This window comes from Aspergillus terreus, genomic scaffold (assembly GCF_000149615.1).
Source record: "Aspergillus terreus NIH2624 scaffold_5 genomic scaffold, whole genome shotgun sequence".
Lineage (NCBI taxonomy): Eukaryota > Fungi > Ascomycota > Eurotiomycetes > Eurotiales > Aspergillaceae > Aspergillus > Aspergillus terreus.
Window position 1 is genome coordinate 1,881,681 of NT_165928.1, and position 19,361 is coordinate 1,901,041.

The window sequence follows — 19,361 nt, forward strand, 5'->3', positions numbered from 1 at the left end:
TACAATATGGGGAATGGTTTTCGTTTAAAGCAGTTAAGCTTCTTCCGACGGTTCGTCATCATCGTTTCATATAATTTAAAGTGGTCAAACTGCTCAAGGGAGTGTATGAAGCTAAAATGCAAAGAGACGGTACAGCAGTAGTGGGGGTGTTGGCGACAAGTTCAATCCAGTGCTCGTGAAGAATCCAAAACAAAGAATGAAACCTGTGTGTCTAAACTGAGACCATTGATGGCCCAATCCAGGCGCGCATTTGGGTGCATTACAAAAAAAAAAGAGAGACAACAGATGTGGGAAAGCATTCGGCGAGACCAGCTCTGCGAATGTCACAGCCCCAAACCTCATACTATCTAAGTCTATCTTATGAGATGACTTCGACGAACGAACGAGGTAGGAGTGAAGCAAATGGAACACTCATAACTTCCATCTTTGTCGGAACTACACGAGACGCAAGTGAGGCAAACCTTGTGTCCGCATCTCGTGCACAGGACCTCCTTGGTTGACAGGCAGGTATGGCAGAAGTTGGGAGGGTATGTGATGCGTTTGATCTTCATCCTTCTCTCGATCTCTGCAGCGAGCTCTTTGCCCTTCTCAATGCGCGCCTTCAGATGTTTAACTCTGTCCTTCAGCCGCTGCAAGTCGTCGTCTTTGCCAGACCACCGAGTAAAGGGCGGGACTGGCTCAAGGAACATGATCAGGCGAATCCGATGTTGAATGGGAAGTTTCTTCATGCATTGTTGTTCGAGGGACCAGCGTCGCTGCAATTGGCGATTTAACAGGGCTGTGCGAAGGATCTCCAGGCTCTTGAACAGACGCCATTGTGCTTCGGCTGTCAGCGTCTCCTTGTTGTCGTTTGCTTTTCCGGGGTTGGAGGACTCCTGTCGGAGGATCTCCATGGATACCCTGATGGAGGGAGGGTGGAAGGTTTTCAATGAATGACAGTGGGTATGAAGAAGCATATGCAATGATGTTCTGATAAACGAGTGTAGGTGGTGAGGGGACCTAGTGAGATCGTGGTGCCCCGATTGTTACTTATATACTTCTGGCTTCTATCTTCCCCATGGATATGGCGTCACTCGCGCGAAAGACGAATTACAAACGAGTATACTCCGTCTAATTTTTAGATCATCGGCGGTGCCAATAATATTCCGTCGGAGCCACACGTTTCCTTCGCTACCAGACAATGTTCGGACCCGAGAGTGTTCCATAGATCTCCCAGGTCAACAATGGCAAATAGCCTCGGTCGTTTGACATCGGAAAATATCTCCTGGTGAACAATTATTAGTAAATATTCCCTAGTGCCATTTGTAGGTATACAGGTTGTGTATGAAGCTACTGTTGAGTCGAAATTGCATTTTTTATGCTGTACGTCGTGCTTGGAAATGCGGATTTTGAATAATTAGGTTTCATGTCAGCATCTTAATTCCACATTCCACACCAACATTCTCTGAACGATTTTACTATTCGTTTTTCTACCGATGATAAGCCATAACATGATGCCATGGTTGCAGGTCTTCCATCTTTCTTCCCCTTGCCATCGCTTGAATGGGCAGTGTTAACGGCTGTTCGCAAGGGAAGCGATCAAGACAAAAAAGGGAAGCCATCCCCATACTGGATAGACGGTGGCGGATCAGCCTCATGTCAATCATGTCTCGCTAATTGTGGGGATAATTATCGCCGCCGGAAACCTCTACCAGCCAACAATATTTGTATCCAGCACGCTGAGACCCATTGAGTACCGAATATCGCAGGCCGATGAAGGGTCAGGGTTCTGGTGGGGCTGATGTTGGGTGCGGTTGGATCCGTCGGTATGATGTCAAAAAGAAAACCCTGGAAAAAAAGACTTCCGCTTCGGATCGAGTATTGGGGTAAATGTATGCTATATTACAAAGCAATTCGTCTAATTATACAACGGCGGAATAGAACCCATGGTTCATGTTTCATAACGCAGGGATGGTCCGGAATTCACTACCGAGTACAACGTAGAAATTGCCACTGGCTACTCTGGATGGACCTTCTGGTTGAAGTAACTGTGCTTTCTGTAGCTTTTCGCAGTATTATCAGCAGATATACAGTACTCTCGTCAACGACAGTCGATCATAATGATGGGAAGAACCTAGACTGAACACGGCAGCCACGATTCGAGCAAGCACTTACCCACATGTAGATCGGAATTCACCAATCTAGGTAGAAACTATGCCAGAACAGAGACGGGTCACTTTTGGGAACTGGCCCATGAATGGATATAATGGCTCTTATGCAAGGAACGAGGGCTTAGCCGTTACGCCGCTGTTCAGAAACGGCACCGAGACCAATTCCTATCTTGTGAGGCGTACTGACTGTAAGTCTACTGATAATGCGAATTATCAGCTCTAAGTGCCAACCACAGCTGGCAGCCTAAGGATTTCTCGGTTAGCGGGTAGATTATCATTGAATAGTGGGGATTCGGGGATCCATGCCACTGACTACGATGTCGGTGGGATAAACCTGCTGTATTCCACGGCGGAGATCTTCACCTGGGTGCGTGACTCGCGTAACATGCGGGTTTTGATTTCGTATGGCGTCGAGGAGGAGCTCCATGAGTTCGCTTTGGAAGGACATTGATCGAAGCCAGCGTTTGTTCTATGAGGATAAAGGAGTCAGTATTGTGAGACTTCACGGCTTTCAATGGGTCGTTCAATGACATGTTACTTCGTCCCGGCAAGTCATACATGTCGGCTCTGTGGATGTTCATCTTCTCTGGCGCAGTGATGCATGTCAGTACTGGGCCCTCGAACTTCCACTTTCAGCGCCCATTGCCAAGTACAGCTCACCGTTCAAGGATATAGTCGTCAATAGAGGTGGCTACCTGCTCCGTGGCGCCTCTATTGTGGATGACACGCTTGTGTTGTCTGGGTATATCAACACCACTACTTCGCTGGGCGTTATATCGACGCTAAATGACCGTATTCGAGGCGTAATCTTCGATGGGGGATCCCTCGGAACTTCGCAGTCGGATATTGGAAAGTTGAGTGCATCTTCCAGGTCTCTCCCAGTTAGAATGGAGATACCTCGACTCTCTGCTGGAGCTCCTTTCGGAATACGGTGATCGAGGATGGAGTCTACTAGGTCACACTTCCACAAACAATATACGCGCTCTCACCGCCCCAGCTTGCCTGTATGCCGTGATTACGAAGGTATCACTGATCTACCGCGGTCAGGAGGTATTGGTTCTCCTAAATATTTCACTGTATCACCGCCCTACGGGTGAGTGTTTGGGTTTCGAGGCAGAAGTACTGATCTGTGTGTTGTGGGTATCTCGTCCTGCTGATTGGGGGATGTTAGACTCTTCGTTGGGGGGGGGGGGAGACACGATGTGGTTTCTCTGACGGGGTGGTTTGAGCTTACAGTTGGGTCCAGGGATAGTTGAGATGGTCAATGTGTGTAGGGTTGTTCCTGTCATTTGTTTACCCATACCTATGGGATGTTCGTGAGGTCCTTTCGAAGGACACGAGTAAAATATATATTTACAGGAGAAAAAGCCTCCCCAACGAGTCAGCCAATATCCATCTATGTGGGATTCAACACGCCTTAGCCTGGCATTATATATACATTGAATCCTACATCTGGCGAACTAAGCCCATTGATGGTTCAAAACTTCGAAAACCTCGTTGGACATTGAGCCTGAATGAGCTCGCTATTGAAATGGCTCCTATAGCATATTGCGGCTTCGATCTTCCATCGAAGTCTCCATAGTCTAGTGGTTAGGACGGCGGTCTCATAGGACTCTATGACAATTTCCATCCAAAGAAATTGAAATCCGCAAGCACGAGTTCGATTCTCGTTGGAGGCAATTTCTTTTGTATTTTTTTTATCCCCGTTACTACTCTTCTCCCCAGCGGAGTACCTATATGTCTGCTTCCATGCGAAGAAAACATGAAAATCGAGATTTTTTTTTTTTTTCTCTATGTACCGCAAGAAGTTCAATTTATTTACCTGATGTGTGCACCGGTGGTGGACACTTCACCTGTTAGTCTACAGAATATCATGTGAAGGACAATCCCAATCTTTCCTGCTCCCCCACCCCATAAGTAACCATTGTCTAACAAACCGACCAATAGCAATCGTCTCCATAGTCTAGTGGTCAGGACGGCGGTCTCATAGTAATCTATGACAGTTCCTACAAAAGGACTGGTAATCCGCAAGCACGAGTTCGATTCTCGTTGGAGGCATTCTTAATTTTTTCACGCCTTTTTTTTTTCCCTCTCCTCCCCCGCTTTCGGCCCACATAACAAACATTCACTTCCCGTCTATATTGCAACCCACCTCCAACAGAGTCTTGGGGGGGTCATAGCTCCTCACCTGGGCCAACAGGATTTGCCACGACACCTCTGCGGAGTGTCCATACCGTTTTTCTGCCTCATCATCCACTGAGAACCACTGTTGATGTCCTGAGCGTATGATAATGCCCGTGTCTAGGGCATAGAGTCGGTGGGCAGTTTCTTTCTTCATAGGACATTGTTATGTATGGTCTTCTCTCTCACGCGAACCCTGTCTCCATTCTCTTACTTGCTGGGATAGGTCTGTAGGGCTCGGCATATGCAATATCAGCATAGACAGTTTTCAAAAAGCATTCGATACAAAAAAGCATGTTTCTCTTTAAGTGGTAAAAGAAAATGCCTCCAACGAGAATCGAACTCGTGCTTGCGGATTTCAATCCCTTTTGGTAGGGGTTGTCATAGAGCCTATGAGACCGCCGTCCTAACCACTAGACTATGGAGACTTGTGTGTTGGAGTCGCCGAACATATGCCTACATAATGCCGCTCAAGAGAACAAGGCGCCACCTCAACATGCCCTTCGCCCCTGCCTCTTGAATTCTCACCTTCTTGCGCTTACCCACCTATGACATATGGATATTTCTATCATCCGCATTACTGAACACATAATTCCTATTTGCAGATGTCTGTAGACTTCATGCAACAAGACTTAAAGAAATGACATCGTTCATTTCTTCGTACCTGTTCTTGCAGGTTTGAAGTAACAATCGTTGTGTCCAGAGTCCTGTAGGCTCGTCCACCTGCTACGCAGAGAAGTGTACCTAAGGTTACTCTTCAGATTCAGGATGGAATGGCGACCCTTTGACGCGGTCTACTGAATAGGTGAGCATCCTCGTCAAGACAAGTGTCTTACTCGCTACTCATTCGGCGGTATTTTATCTACAACTTCACCTCATTGCTGGCACTACGCTGGACAAGGACGCCTTGTCGTAGCTTACACCCGGAGTCTTCCACCTTGTTCCTTGCAACAGGGGGAGACGTCAGTGAGTGCTATCATTCTCTCTAGGCAATAATGTGATAAGAACATGGTAGTACAACAACACCAACCTATTGAATAAGTGACTGGACCGTACACCAATTGCTGTCTGTACCCCAAGAACTGGAAGATGAAGACATGCTATGAGACTACCGCGAAACTGCCAAGGCTGACTACCTTCCAACCAGATCAGCTTGCTAGCCAGCCCTACTCTGATCCTGACATCCATGCAGGACAAAACACGAACATGGCCAAAGACAAAAGACAAAAACAGTGGAAAAGCAAAAACATACAACAGCAGGGATTCGCTGGTGGTCACCCACCCAACTACTAACCTGCCGGCGTGTGGCTTAAGTACGGCTGAGCGGACGGGAAGCCCTGTTTTCCACACCCTGTGGTCGTATGTGCTAGGTTCTGTGGAATAGAGATTGATATCAGGGCTGATGACCGGTGCGTACTTCAATTGGAACATCACGCTGCATCTGTTCTTCACAGCGTACTAAAATATTTCGACTATAGAGGATCATGAGAATCATCTGTCACGATTTGATACAGCCTGGGAAAAGAGCCAATCAAAATACAACTGCAATGACAAGCAAGTCAAGCAAGTCAAGCTACCAGTACCTTTCTCCCATCGACGTAGGGACTTAGCTCTACAGGTGGACAATCTCCGGAATTGCATTAACCATCGGCCTACCTATAACTATTCGACCCCAACTGTTCGATAATCGTAGGGCACTCTGAATTAGAGAAAGAGTTTGATGAGCCCTATCTTGTCCCTGTATATCATTGGCCCACCTGCCATTGAACGACGCTTCCCGAAGAGAACAGTACGCCTTCAAGGTTTGCTCTAAAGCAAGGCGATCGAACAGCCCCGAGCATGTTGATGTATGACAGTCAGGGTACTGGGGTTGAGCCACAGCAGTCCACGTGTCCACGTGTCCACGAGAATACCGACAAATTTTCAAGAGGTCTTGCAACAAGGCGGTTTCCCTGTTCTACCTAGGTATCTTGGCAATCAATCCGTGACTTCAGGACCAGAACGTGTGTGCCGTTCATTGATATACGGTCTGTACAAGGCTCGGGTGCAACCTGGGACGCAACAATGACATGAGAGTTGCGTTATGTGTACTACAATGGCACTGTGTAGATTGTCACATGGTGATAGCTAGTGACAGCACGGAGATCCGAGAATCAAAACAGATCCATATAAAGCAGACAGCAGTTTTGTTTCTGAATCCTCCTAATGACAGAGTGTCTACTTAGCACCATCCTGCCATCAAGCATAATGGCCAACCGCGTGTCTAACGACCCTGATGCCGTCTCTCAAAACGAAGTGCAAGCGGCGAAACGGCCAGACATAGCACAGAATACAGACAACGTCGATTCTACTCCGTACAGGATCCTCACTCAATTCTTGACCTTTCCCGATGAGGCTCAGAAAGGATGGTGGGAGGATAGCGGAAGCCTTCTGAGCCGGCTCCTTCAAGTGGCACGCTATGATGTCCATGATCAATATGCAACACTACTCTTTCTGTACAAGCACTTGATTCCTTTTATGGGCCCATACCCTCAGCGGCGACGATGCGTCTTCGAACCATACGGGGCACCGATCGAATATAGCATCAACTTTCAAGAGAACAAAAAAGAAATATTGCGGATCGTCCTCGACCTAGTCAGCATCCCATACTGCACCAAAGACAACCCATCACACCTGGACTGCGTGGCCGCATTCGAGTCGACCCTTGGGCAAATAAGCCCAAAGGTCTACAACAGGGATTTATACAAACATTTCGCGGATGACCTCCTACCCACAAAGAAGGATGATGAAGAGCTCACTCTACACGAGATGATCACGGATTCTAACAGCCTCCCAGCCGTTGCCCTGTGGGGTTTTGTCCTCGAAGAGGGAGGAGATGTAACTATCAAAGGGTACATCAATCCTCAACCAAATGCTAAAGCGGTGGGAGCCTCCCCGCGCGAGAGGCTAAATGAATCACTCCAAAAGCTTGACAGCATGGTCGACTACTCCGACTCCCTGAAGCTTGTCCGGGAATATACGATGGAAGGCTCATGGCACACTGGGGATCAACTTGTTTCATGGGACTATGGTCCCCCGGAGGTATCCCGGATAAAAATGTACGGCGCAGCCCCCGAAAATGTCTCTCCAGCGACTATTAGGGATGTATGGACCCTTGGAGGCCGTGTGGATAAGGAGACTTCGCGCAAGGGGCTTGAGCTGGCTATAAAGCTCTGGGAGCTCATCCACATGCAAATGGAATCTCCCCCGATGGACAGAAAACGAGAGTTTCTTATGCATGGCATGCTTTGGCATTATGAGGTCTGGCCAGGAGCACAATACCCTGTTCCCAAAATCTATCTCCCTGCAGCTGGTACGAACGATGGAAGGGTTGCAGAGACTATATCCAAGTTCTTCTACTCGCTTGGTTGGAAAGAAAGAGCAGAGTCATATCCCCAGATGCTGAAAGATATATTGTAAGTCGGAAAACCCCGTGGCATTTGGATTTGGCTGATGAATTTAGTCCCGATGTGGATTTGTCTCAGAGTAGTCGGTTGCAGACATGGATTTCCTTCTCCTACACTGAGCAGGGCGGCGCATATAGCACAGTGTACTATCAAGCGGCAACGCGCTCTACTGAATTCTTAGCAGAGTAGGGGGATGTGAGCAGTAGGTTTGCAGGACAATTGAAGGAACCTTTCAGTCCTTGATAGGTGGAGATGGGCCTCGCAGTTTCTGCAGAGTAGAGCAATTTTCGGGCAGTCAGTTCTAAGGCAAATTGTTAGCTAGTGGATATTAGTGGAGGATAGAGAAATCTATAACGTCAGTTTCCAAATAATACCTGGACTGCTCGGTGTAGGCCCATAATCTATAGAATTCCCGAGTCAGACCGGTCATTTCCCGATTTGGACATATACGCGATTCGACCAGTCACAGGGTGTAACGACATCCCCATCTCGCTTCCTCCAACCTTTACTCCAACATATAAATAAGTCGATTGCTGCTGAACGAGGGGCAGTTTGCATTCACCATCAGACACTCGAGATACCGTGTTGACCCTTCTTGTTTTTCAACATGGTTCACATCAAAGAATTTGCCGTGGAGCAGGTAAGTCACGCATCCAACACTACAAATACAGACAGAGAGAGTGACAGTCTCCAGTGGATGGATAGCCATGAAACATGGGCCACCCATAACATGGCAGAGACTTGCTGTGCTTCTGTATCCCTGAAGGATCTCGTTGCTTTTTCGGGCAAGAATGATCTCCTGGACATTATAGACTTTGAGCAAAAGCAGGTCTATGGAGCCATCCGGGGCTCCGATCGCCTACGCTCTAACATCAGCAATCTTTATAGACGCGAAGGATACCCACCTTTACCCAAGGATAATATCCTGGTGACGAACGGGGCGATCCAGGCCAACTTCTTGGCTCTCTATACCCAAGTTGGCCCCGGGGACCATGTAATCTGCCACTACCCCACGTACCAGCAGCTGTACTCAGTCCCAGAGTCCCTTGGAGCAGAGGTCAGCTTGTGGAAGGCGCAGGAGCGGAACGGTTGGCAGCTGGACTTGGAGGAGCTCAAATCACTGCTCAGACCCAATACTAAGATGATCATTCTGAAGTGAGTTTCCCCGGATCTTTGCACTGCCACTACTAATGGCCCGAAAGTAACCCTCAGAACCCGACTGGTGCTGTTCTGCGCCATCCGATCCTGCAAGGGATTGTCGACATCGCCCGTCAGCACGGAATCATCATTCATAGTGACGAAGTGTACCGACCGCTGTTCCATTCCTTACCGGACGATGCAGAACAGCCCCCGTCGATACTCTCATTTGACTACGAGAATACGGTCGCTACGGGATCTATGTCAAAGGCGTTCAGCCTAGCTGGAATTCGAGTTGGATGGATCGCATCCCCAAATCGCGACATCATCAAAAAATGCGCTTCCACGAGGGACTACACCGTCATTGCCGTCAGCCAAGTTGATGATCGGATCGCAACATACGCCCTTTCAGAACCTACAGTGCACAATCTTCTCGGTCGCAACATTGAGCTTGCACGGAAGAACCTTGAAACTCTTGAGGAATTCCTCGAGGAGTTTTCGTGGGCTGTGGAGTGGGTTCGACCCCAGGCTGGTACCACCGCCTTTGTCAAGTTTATGAACAAGGTCGGGAAGCCTGTAGATGATGTGGAGTTTTGTAAGCATCTACAGGAGCGGACCGGAGTCATGCTTGTTCCTGGGAGCCGCTGCTTTGGGGAAGGATCCGAATTTAGAGGGTATGTTCGCATTGGGTTTGTCCCTGAGCATCAGGTTGTGCTGAATGGACTACGCGCGCTGAAGCGCTTCATGGAAACTGAGTACGAGTGTCTTCCTGTTCATATGTGATAGAGTATGTTTAACTGTTAAATACTGTCAATGACGTCGCATACTTGGTCGGCACGACATTGGACAAAAGAACATTTCTTTCTAAGAGACGCACAACCTGATATTTATTGATAGTACTCCTTCAGAAGGTTGCTTTATGTATATCCATTTGGCTCATGTAATCTGTTATGGGATCCATAGTACACTGATAGTCGGAGATGTACGAAGAACAGTCCTCAGAGCTTGCGCTGCCATATTATATACCCATGACTATGCGAATATAACGACCCTCTTCCATTGCAGTGGCCAGAGGTCCAGAGAAAGACAAAGCGACTTGTGACATAATGAGTCCAAATAATCTACGTAACATGTATGGTAACCCTCGCAAAGCCTCGGGCCTGTAGGGGACAGGTTGCTGCATTATGAATGGAGGTACGAGGTGAACACCGTCGATATGTCTGAAGCGGAGGATGTCTATAGCAACGGGGGATTGATGAATGCAGCCATACAGTCTTTGAACATGACATTAGCATGCCGATATATTGGGAAATGAAAGAAGCTTCTGAGTGAACTTCAGGTGAACATACAGTCAAGTGCTAGATGATTACTCCTTGCTGACACGGGTGTGATAACTTTGCTTATTTGTCCTACTTATCTTGAAGAACCATCTTTACCGCTCCAATGATATTAATGTAAAATGATTGTTATGGTAATCATGTAATTTGTGTGAGTTAACATTTGGGTAAGCACGGGTCAATTGTTTGTGGGAGTGGAGTATTTATTATCACCATAATACTGATGCACCTAAAGCTCCTCATCTTTCAACATGGCCGATAACATGCTGTGCTGCGTAGCATGTGGAGCGATGATTCCTCCAGGCGACAGTTCGAGTATACTAAGAGAGCGAGTGGATTGGACCAAGCAGTCGGGTTCTAGAAGGTCAAGCAAAATCTTCGAGGTGCCGAGTATGCTGCTGGAGCAGACCAGCTTCGAGAAAACACCTACACTGTGGTCATCTTACTACAGGACAAGTAAGCCAGTAAACGCCTCTTAATTTGCCAGCCGTACTGACCCAAATGTGTTAGTTCTCGATGATCCCAGAAAAGACCGTCAGTCCATATCCGGAATATGCTCGAATGATAGTATTTACGGAAGACCTGCCGCGTTCAGAGCTTTCGCGTTCAGACCTTTTCGCTACATTCCGCCCGATCCTCAGACAGCTCGCATCCTTGGAACTGCACTCGGGAGCAACAAAGCGAGCATAAGTTTCTGTATGGCCACTATGTTCGAGCCCGACCTGAATAGGAAAATGGGTAGACGAATCGGCTATCCGGTGCATGTCCACTGCTGGATGCTCATGGACCGCGTGATCGGACACGATGTTGTCAAAGAGCACCTGTGGGTGTTCATAGAGGCGCTGCACAATTTCTGGAGTACACGCTCAGATATCTGGGGCATCGACCTTGTACATGAGCCTGAGGAAAGCCCTTGTTATGAAGGTGATCAATACTGGCTCAGGAGACATCGCATTCGCGACCCCCCACTGCGCTGGCTTCCAAAGGTCCACAGTTCAGGAAACCCAGTCCATATCCAGGGCATTGAAGCATTGATCGCACGAGCGACCCAGTCCAGTGACAGCGACGCAGACGCCCAGCCCCAACGAAGATATGGCTCAATTTTTGCCAACGTCCCGTTGGAAGTTGTGGAATACATGGTGGATGTGATTTTTGAGACCCAGCCTAACAGTAAAGCGGCTCCTGATGATATACGTAACATGCTGGAGGCCTTTCAGTGGAAGCTGCCTGGCAGCTACTGGAGATCGCGATGTCCTGTAAATCTGTTATTCGAGCTGGATGATCTCAGTCAAAAGGGTGTCACGGTCAACTGGGGGGAAGTCTGGTTTGAACTAGAGCAGCTACTCTTCAGGCGTGAGTGGTACTGCGAAAGCGGTTTAAAGAACCGGGGGCGGACTTTGAAAATGCTCTATGATCTTAAAGATTGCTTTTTGAACACTCTGAAAGGTGGATGATCAGATATCACTGGAGGCAATTGACCAGTCTTCATAATGTGTGGTTTCACTATGCTTGAGCGATGCTACAATATTATATTTATGGATTATTCACGCTAGACTGAAAGACAATCGACAACGGTTATTTATGTAAGTCCCACATGGACTTGATATCTATGGAAATACTGGAGTCACTAGACCCAACAGTCCCATAGGAGTCCATGTCCTTTAGTCGCCGTCATTCCACTCGGGCCCTTTTTCAGTCCAGTAGCTATGAGGCGTGAGGATATCATTGCACTTGCCGTCGATGCCGATGGTCATCCAGGCAGATATACCGTCTCGGACGTCATCACTGAGCAAAACATACTCCATCAAAGGATGAGTGCTGTCAGCTACAATATACTACTAACAGATAGAGTATAGATAGAGAGGATGAGGGTGGCCAATGGTGAGGCGGGATCCGCTGAGTCATCGGGATTTCTGACGGCCGAGAAGTTTGACGCAAGCTTTGATGATGATTTCAATGTTCTACAGCATCTCGTGGCGTCCTGCACTTCCACCCTACCATTGGCCGTCGTGGATCTCTGGACGAAGCCTACTGCAGGGATACTGCAGAGGTGACAATCCCCAATGCAGGGCGGCCATCCAGGCCCCATTCCTCAACCATGGCAGATCTGACCCGAAACCCGCGGGGCGGAAGGCACCGCGTCGCTTGCGATTTATGTCGCCATAAGAAGGTAGGCTACTGTTGGCCCACTTGGCCCTGTTCAGCCGGCGCTAGTAGTGCGCTAATAATCATCCGCGTGGATTCTACTATAGATACGCTGCGATGGAGAGAAACCAGCATGTGAGACATGTTATTTCGCTGGCGTCACTTGCACGTTTACCGCTAGACCGGCGCCTCAACACAAGAGCCTGAGAGAGTATGAACAGCGCTCCTCCGATGAGGCCTATATGTGACAGTCCATGTGCTAATCGTATTCTAGGCAGCTTTCTGAGGCCAAGGCCCGCATTCAAGAATTGGAAGGATTGATTGACAGTCGGGATCGGGAATTCCGGCCCTCCGTGGCGCAGCCTCCGACAGCTGGTCCACATCCAACATGCCACTCGCCGTCCCCTTGCGTCTGTCTGTCTCTGCCGTCTATTCCTGACACCTCGGAATTCGACGTCGCAGTGGACCGTTTCCGGTGGCATTTAGCATGCTCGGGCCCTCTGTTCACTTCGTCGCCTCAGGCTGAAGTTTTCCTGGCTACAGTATACCGCCAGACGGGGGTCCCTTTGGATTTCGACGGTTTCATCACTCGAGTGTCCCAATTGTATAAATCGCAATATCCCGCCACATACCCGAAAGCCGTCGCTCCGAAATGGCCAGAAAACGAATTGATCCAGCGCTGCATCCGATATTATTCCGAGGAACACCTATATTCCATATTTCCTGTCATCGAGCCAGCAACCCTTCCAGTCATATTCGATGAATATGTCTCAGCTTCCACAGACGCGAGAACTCGCACTGTTAATGCGGCTTGTCTATTTTCTCTCACGGCGTTTATAACCAAGATGCACGGCAACCAGCCTATGTTTAAACACGCCGAGCCAGACGCCTATATCCAGGCGTCGCTCAACTTACTCCCTCAAATCATAATGCAGGCTGATAACCTGAGAACGCTGGAGGCTCTTCTCTTACTGGTATGTATTTGACGGTTGTTAAGCGCTGTTTAGTGCATACTAACTCATACAGGCGCTGTACATCGCACCGACTGGCCAACCTCGGAGTGCCCAGATGTTACTTGCAGCGGCGGCAAGAATCTTATACAACTTCGAGGGCCATAAATGTATCCCATCAAATCATCAACAGAACCATGAGCACCTACGGGCCCTATTTTGGACGTTTTATGGAATGGACAAGGAAACATCCATTCGGACTTGTCAACCACCCATCATGAATGACGCAGACTGTGACCTCCAGCTTCCATCAAGATATGTGCCCTCGTCATCCGACATCCAGTTTCTTCCGGGGGAGTTGTCGCCCCGGATACTTCTCTATCCATCTGATCTTCGTCTGGCGATGTTAAAGTCGAAGATCTATCATCTGCTTTACTCGGAATCTGCGCTGGCGCAGCCTGAGGCCCGACGACTTGAACACATCCGTCAATTAGACCAAGAGCTTAATGATTTGAAGACTAGTTTCCCTGCTCCTTTTCGACCAGACCCGGTGGCTGGCGATCCTGCAGGTTGCAAATTCCACAATCTCAGTGTTCGCGGCATGATGATACACTTTGATTACTACCATTGCTTTGGGATGATTCACGAAGCTGGTATTACCTGTAGCATGTCAAGATCATGTTACAGGAACCCTCTTGCTTCTAGTGTGGAATTATATTATCATGCCTCCCGATTCATGCTCCTTCACTATATCCGCACAGAAGACCTGATCCAACCACCGAACTTCTGGTTAGTCTACCGTGCTCCATCATCCAGACTGAAAGGCTAATTTGACACCTAATTGCGTGTATGATAGGATTCAAGTTCAATTTCTCCTAAGCTCTGTTCTCTCTCTCTTCTGGAAACTCATCCAAGTTCCCACGGCAGAGACTTACAACGACGACCTTAAACTACTGGAGGATGCGAAAGATCTTTTCACTCGTCTGAGCTACAGGTTTCGGGATTTAGGGAATTTGCCGCCGGTGTTCATATGCCAGGCCTTCCTTGATATGCTCATAGATCTGTCGAAGCGAGCTCGGCAACGGGCGACAAATGGATGAAGTAGTTGACAGGTTCTTCTTCCAGTCATGCAAGTCGCTTGGGATTACGCACTCACAATGTTGATAGCGATAGAGCGCATTGTCCAATAGAGAAATCTTCGCGGACCCATTGAAGGCTTACAAGTTGCTGGCTCATTATCAGTCTCAATACCGGCGAAGCTCTTGCCCAGGATTACACGAAGTTTCTCATCAGATGTAGTGGCCAGTGTTTTAAAGATATCCTCTCCATGTATCCTTTCTTGCCTGTTCTTTACATGGTTTTTATAAAGATCGACTGGAAATACAGCACCTTTGGTCTTGATGACTGGCTGCTTATGACCAGCATCCTTTGATAAATCGACATTCTCCCACCTTTTGGGTTGGGAATTAAAGGTAGGGTAGTCTGCTACGACTGGCTGAATCAAGACGGCAATTCAATCCTGACAATCACTAATAGACCGAAAGATGCGTGTGCAGATTAACCCGGATGTTGTCGTACAACACCGAGGCAACAGCTAGATGCCTTTACTTCCCCGCTCCTGTACTAACCAGCTTCGTGCCAACTGCATCTGTGCCTTGCACAACATCCTTCGGCTATGTACAGCTCGTTGAATTTGTTCTCATTGCACCGGCCCGTGCCGCGGTAACATGACCGAAGCAGCGCCATCGTCGCCTTCCAGAAGAAGGGCATGGACGTGTCGACGGGCACAGTTGGACCTCTTCTACCTGGTATTAGATGTGCGCTGACAGTCCAGGGGACGGCGGAGGACACGCCCGAGGGCGGACCGGGCGAGCTGTGGATCAGCGGGCCGAATGTTGCGTCCGGGTATGTCTGCGTCGCTGATAGTGACGCGGTCAAAGCCAAGTCGTTTCCGCTGCCTGGATGGTACAACACGGGGGATGTGTGCACAATTGACGAGAATGCGTTCCTCGCTGTTGTCAGCCGCACGAAGGAGCTTATCAAGTACGAAAGGTTCCAGGCGAGTCCGGTTGAGCTGGATGCGTATCTTAATCGAAATCCGCTGGTGTGGCGTGTGGGAAGTGAGCGAGTTGCCCTGGAATGCAACTATGAAGATTTTGAGGACTGAGCTCAAGAAGCGTGTTACAGGTATTTGCTCGTTGGGGAGGGCTCGACCAAAGGCTAGGTTGTAGGCTGTAGCACTACATCTAGAGTATCTCAGTGTCGAGACTTAGCACATACAATATCGTACGTATTATTCCTGAACCTGTTCGATCAAATCCTATGGTCTATGAAAGCGAAGGGAATCCTCCGAATATCGGCAGTTTCACAACTAGTCGCCTCCGTGAGCAAGAGGTACGAGATACCAACTAACCCGTAGAACGGATTGGTAGAACATGACAAGTCATATGTTGGAAATTATGGCATTAATTAGCATAATCAACTCTTCTCTTCGCATAGAATGAGTCAAGACTCCGATGTTCGGTGAAGTAACAAATAGATCACTCCCGCGATCACAACACCAACCCCTTGGGTCATCCGGTATTTATTCAGATGCAATTCGTGTCATCAAACCAACACATCCTCAGCTACATCTCAATCACTGAAATGCTAACTCCTCCTCAACCACTTTCTGCCCGGCTGATCTGGAAGAACCTCTCCTTCAAGACCCTCACAACTCCCCGCACAATGTCCACAGCAAAGCCCACAACAACCAAAGACTGGAGCGCATCGCAATACCTCAAATTCGCAGATGAAAGAACGCTGCCCGCCCGCGAACTGCTCGCTCGCGTCCCGCTCGAAGCCCCCAAGACAATCGTCGACCTGGGCTGCGGACCGGGAAACTCGACCGCCGTGCTCGCAGCCCGGTACCCGGGCGCCCACATCGTGGGGCTGGACTCCTCGCCCGACATGATCCAAAAGGCCAAGTCGACCCTGCCGGAGATCGACTTCCGCGTCGCAGACTTGCGGTCGTACACACCGTCGTCGCCGACGGATCTGTTCTTTTCCAACGCGGTGCTGCAGTGGCTCCGCAGAGATGAGCGCATCGAGGTTGTCAAGCGCTTGCTGCGGACGCAGTCGCCAGGCGGCGTGTTTGCGTTCCAGGTGCCGGATAACTTGATGGAGCCGTCGCATGTTCTCATGAGAGATGTTGCGGCGCGCGGGCCGTGGGCGGAGACGCTGACGCATGTCCACAGAGATGGTATCCAGTCGCCGCAGGAGATCTACGACGAGCTTATACCGCTGTGTGCGACGGTGAGCATATTCCACACGCACTACTACCATTCTCTGGAGAATCATGAGGCGATTGTCGAGTGGCTCAAGGGGACTGGACTTCGGCCGTATGTTGACCCTCTGGGTCCGGCGGAGAAGAAGGCGTTCATCGCGGAGTACTTGAAGCGCTTAGAGGGTGCGTATCCCCGGTCTGTAGATGGCCGTGTTTTGCTACGGTTTCCGAGATTGTTTGTTGTAGCTGTTAGGAAGTAGCATTCCATGTCCATCTATCATGTTATTGTTCATAGTCCTGCGAACACCCCATATCCGATGCAATCTGATCCGGTTCCCGAAGTCGTCCCGTGGCGGAAAAGATGCGTAAGAACAAGACGTTCAGCATCAGATGCCGCCTAAGCGGTAGTGGTAGTGACGGACTAACGTAATATCCTGCTGAGACCATGGAATTGGCCTACGACAAAGAAAGAGGTCTTCCTGCTATGTCGGTTGTTTGTATAAGCCTCCTCTTTGTAACATATATTGTCTCATCTGGAACAGGCATGCCAGACTTCGTGCATTACACGAAAATTGTATGAGCTGTCTAGAATAAAACCAGTTCCAGTCCAAGCCGCGCAAAGTACATGTCCCACGGCAATGAAGTGCCAGAGGCCCAGAACGTGCTTAGCAAACGCTTGGCCCTGGTAAAATTTCCCATTCCAAAACCCTGCATATTGTTCATGCGATCTTGTACAAAGCTTCGTTGATTTGGATCCTCTGTCTCACACCCCGCGCTGAATATCGGCCATAAAATAAGGATATTTGCTGGTGATAGCGGCCGAATGTGTGCTACGGCATCAAGGATGTTCTCAATATCTGCCAAAACTTTTGTGCTGTTTTTAGGCAGCATCTGAACTCGGCGGTGAAGATGCAACAACGCTGAATAGACAAAGGCGTGGTGGGTCTCTTGTAGCTCAGTGGCGAGTTCACCTCGCGAGCTTCTCACATTGTCGGATACAGTGCGGCCAACGAGAGAGTAAAGCTCTGTTTCCAGGATCTGAGCGTCCCGATCGATATCTCGAGGTACTTCATTCCCGAGACTCGCGTCTGTATGGCGTTGCAAAATCAAGTCTGATAGACGAGCGAGAATCGGTATCAGATCCAATGAATAACCACAAATATCGTCCACATCCCTCGTGTCAGTGCCGACCATACTCAGTGGCATGGTCTGAGCGTCGTGGACACAGCCTGCTTGCAGCCCTGACAAACCAGCCAACACATCCATTGTCATGAACCATTTTGCCAGACAATTTACGTAAGATCCCTCGGCTCCAGATGCATTTTCACTGCCCAGCAGACAGGTAAGGAGCTGCATCGTCCCACGAAGGTGAGTCCTCCATATGTGCATGTTGCCGTTGCAGACATCGTTTGTACAGAGGGCCATTGCCGCAGTGACAGTCTCTGAATCGAGAGTACCTTGTGAGTTAGATATCACTGAGCGGAGATCTGAGATCGCCTTGTTTGTGAACTTTAGGCATGCGAGTTCAGAATTTCGAGTTGGGTCTTGGACGAGGCGGCCATGATGGCTACATGCTGCAGCCAAGAGTGCATATAGAAGATGTGGCGTCTCTAGTGATGCACTGATCATCCTCTGGAGAAAGAGGTCTGGCGCCGCAGGGAATAACCTTGGGGCTGTCTCGGTGCTGAAGACATGCATGAAGAACCGAGACTCCTCTGACGTTAAGAAAGGAGATAACTTGAGAGTAGGCTGATATGAAAGTATTTCCCAATCCGGTGTATTTGACCGTCGGACGTATAATGCGACTTCCTTGCTTCCATGGCCTATAGAAGGTCCCTGGTCATTTGGACAGATTGGGCCTTGCTGAACAACGCTCAAGTTATAGATGCATCCCCTCGGGTATCGCTTGCAGCGAGAACATGCCGGCCGTCCCAGGTCACACTATAATGACATAAGCACGTTTCTATGTAGTATTTTAGACGCCAGTCTCACTTTCACCTTTTTCCTCCGACACTCGGTGCAGCCGTCTCGTCTTCTCTGGAAGGATGGAGACTGTCGCGTCTTCCCCGTTGAAGACTGACTTTCTGGCGAAGCTAAGGCCATAGAGAATGTTGGCTTCACGTAATCATGTTTTCGAGTGCGAGATAGGGCCTAGCATGGGATTCAAGGAGGAAGAGTAGAGGATCATTGGTGATATCGAATGGATTGGGTGGTGGCGACAGCCTCTAACCTATTCTGGACATTTATCCGACCAAACCAATCGCGGCCGTCATCGAGCAGAAGTATACAATTGTGCAATGTTGCGAGTACTGGTAGGCAGAATCCAAGATTGCAAGATACATATTCTCAGACTTCGTCGATGTAACGCCTGGCTTCGCGTCGTATCATTCACCAATCCCGAAACCTAGTCTATGTCCTTCCCATTCAAGTATAAACCTCGTGGAATTCTGCTTGTTCAGCGTGGGCGGATGCAATATAATCTTCTGCCGGAATCGCGCTCGACTCGTCCCGGATAGCCTTGACTGATGAAGATCTGTAAGACCCAGCTGTTGTCCAATATGACATCTCGGCACGTTCTTGAAGTAAGCCATGTCAATCCCTTCAGGACGAAGTTGTCTTGTCTGAGGCTGAAGCGGAACAACATACGCCCGACAAATGTGGCGCTGCAGAGCAGACAAACAACGCTAGACCCTATGTGGTAAGAAGCTACTCATCCCGCGCGGCCTGCGCCACACGCGGCCAGCAAATGA

At 49.0% G+C, this 19,361-nt stretch overlaps 8 protein-coding genes and 3 non-coding genes across 11 annotated transcripts; 9 read left to right on the forward strand and 2 right to left on the reverse strand.

The window, feature by feature from the left end:
- Nucleotides 1–93: 93 nt before the first annotated feature.
- ATEG_04216 (uncharacterized protein) lies at nucleotides 94–893 on the reverse strand (the record flags this gene model as incomplete). The annotated part of the gene is made up of 2 exons (XM_001213394.1): nucleotides 94–111; nucleotides 462–893. 2 exons carry the CDS (start codon nucleotides 891–893, stop codon nucleotides 94–96), a joined length of 450 nt encoding a protein of 149 aa, XP_001213394.1.
- Nucleotides 894–2,193: 1,300 nt separating this feature from the next.
- On the forward strand, nucleotides 2,194–2,601 carry ATEG_04217 (uncharacterized protein; the record flags this gene model as incomplete). The annotated part of the gene is made up of 2 exons (XM_001213395.1): nucleotides 2,194–2,342; nucleotides 2,436–2,601. The coding sequence occupies 2 exons, from the start codon at nucleotides 2,194–2,196 to the stop codon at nucleotides 2,599–2,601; spliced, it is 315 nt and encodes a 104-aa protein (XP_001213395.1).
- A 1,121-nt stretch (nucleotides 2,602–3,722) lies between these two features.
- On the forward strand, nucleotides 3,723–3,829 carry ATEG_10538. Its single transcript has one exon. It is a non-coding gene; the product is annotated as a tRNA-Met (tRNA).
- A 273-nt stretch (nucleotides 3,830–4,102) lies between these two features.
- ATEG_10539 lies at nucleotides 4,103–4,208 on the forward strand. The gene has a single exon. It is a non-coding gene; the product is annotated as a tRNA-Met (tRNA).
- Nucleotides 4,209–4,653: 445 nt separating this feature from the next.
- On the reverse strand, nucleotides 4,654–4,759 carry ATEG_10541. Its single transcript has one exon. It is a non-coding gene; the product is annotated as a tRNA-Met (tRNA).
- A 1,819-nt stretch (nucleotides 4,760–6,578) lies between these two features.
- ATEG_04218 (uncharacterized protein) lies at nucleotides 6,579–7,966 on the forward strand (the record flags this gene model as incomplete). The annotated part of the gene is made up of 2 exons (XM_001213396.1): nucleotides 6,579–7,786; nucleotides 7,834–7,966. The coding sequence occupies 2 exons, from the start codon at nucleotides 6,579–6,581 to the stop codon at nucleotides 7,964–7,966; spliced, it is 1,341 nt and encodes a 446-aa protein (XP_001213396.1).
- A 418-nt stretch (nucleotides 7,967–8,384) lies between these two features.
- Nucleotides 8,385–9,697, forward strand: ATEG_04219 (putative aminotransferase; the record flags this gene model as incomplete). The annotated part of the gene is made up of 3 exons (XM_001213397.1): nucleotides 8,385–8,417; nucleotides 8,472–8,932; nucleotides 8,980–9,697. The coding sequence occupies 3 exons, from the start codon at nucleotides 8,385–8,387 to the stop codon at nucleotides 9,695–9,697; spliced, it is 1,212 nt and encodes a 403-aa protein (XP_001213397.1).
- Nucleotides 9,698–10,502: 805 nt separating this feature from the next.
- On the forward strand, nucleotides 10,503–11,705 carry ATEG_04220 (uncharacterized protein; the record flags this gene model as incomplete). The annotated part of the gene is made up of 2 exons (XM_001213398.1): nucleotides 10,503–10,707; nucleotides 10,762–11,705. 2 exons carry the CDS (start codon nucleotides 10,503–10,505, stop codon nucleotides 11,703–11,705), a joined length of 1,149 nt encoding a protein of 382 aa, XP_001213398.1.
- An 808-nt stretch (nucleotides 11,706–12,513) lies between these two features.
- ATEG_04221 (fungal specific transcription factor domain-containing protein) lies at nucleotides 12,514–14,175 on the forward strand (the record flags this gene model as incomplete). Its single annotated transcript, XM_001213399.1, has 3 exons — nucleotides 12,514–12,531; nucleotides 12,675–13,370; nucleotides 13,423–14,175. 3 exons carry the CDS (start codon nucleotides 12,514–12,516, stop codon nucleotides 14,173–14,175), a joined length of 1,467 nt encoding a protein of 488 aa, XP_001213399.1.
- An 898-nt stretch (nucleotides 14,176–15,073) lies between these two features.
- ATEG_04222 (uncharacterized protein) lies at nucleotides 15,074–15,513 on the forward strand (the record flags this gene model as incomplete). The annotated part of the gene is made up of 2 exons (XM_001213400.1): nucleotides 15,074–15,154; nucleotides 15,181–15,513. The coding sequence occupies 2 exons, from the start codon at nucleotides 15,074–15,076 to the stop codon at nucleotides 15,511–15,513; spliced, it is 414 nt and encodes a 137-aa protein (XP_001213400.1).
- A 560-nt stretch (nucleotides 15,514–16,073) lies between these two features.
- ATEG_04223 (trans-aconitate 2-methyltransferase) lies at nucleotides 16,074–16,871 on the forward strand (the record flags this gene model as incomplete). Its single annotated transcript, XM_001213401.1, has 1 exon — nucleotides 16,074–16,871. One exon carries the CDS (start codon nucleotides 16,074–16,076, stop codon nucleotides 16,869–16,871), a length of 798 nt encoding a protein of 265 aa, XP_001213401.1.
- Between the last annotated feature and the right edge of the window lie 2,490 nt (nucleotides 16,872–19,361).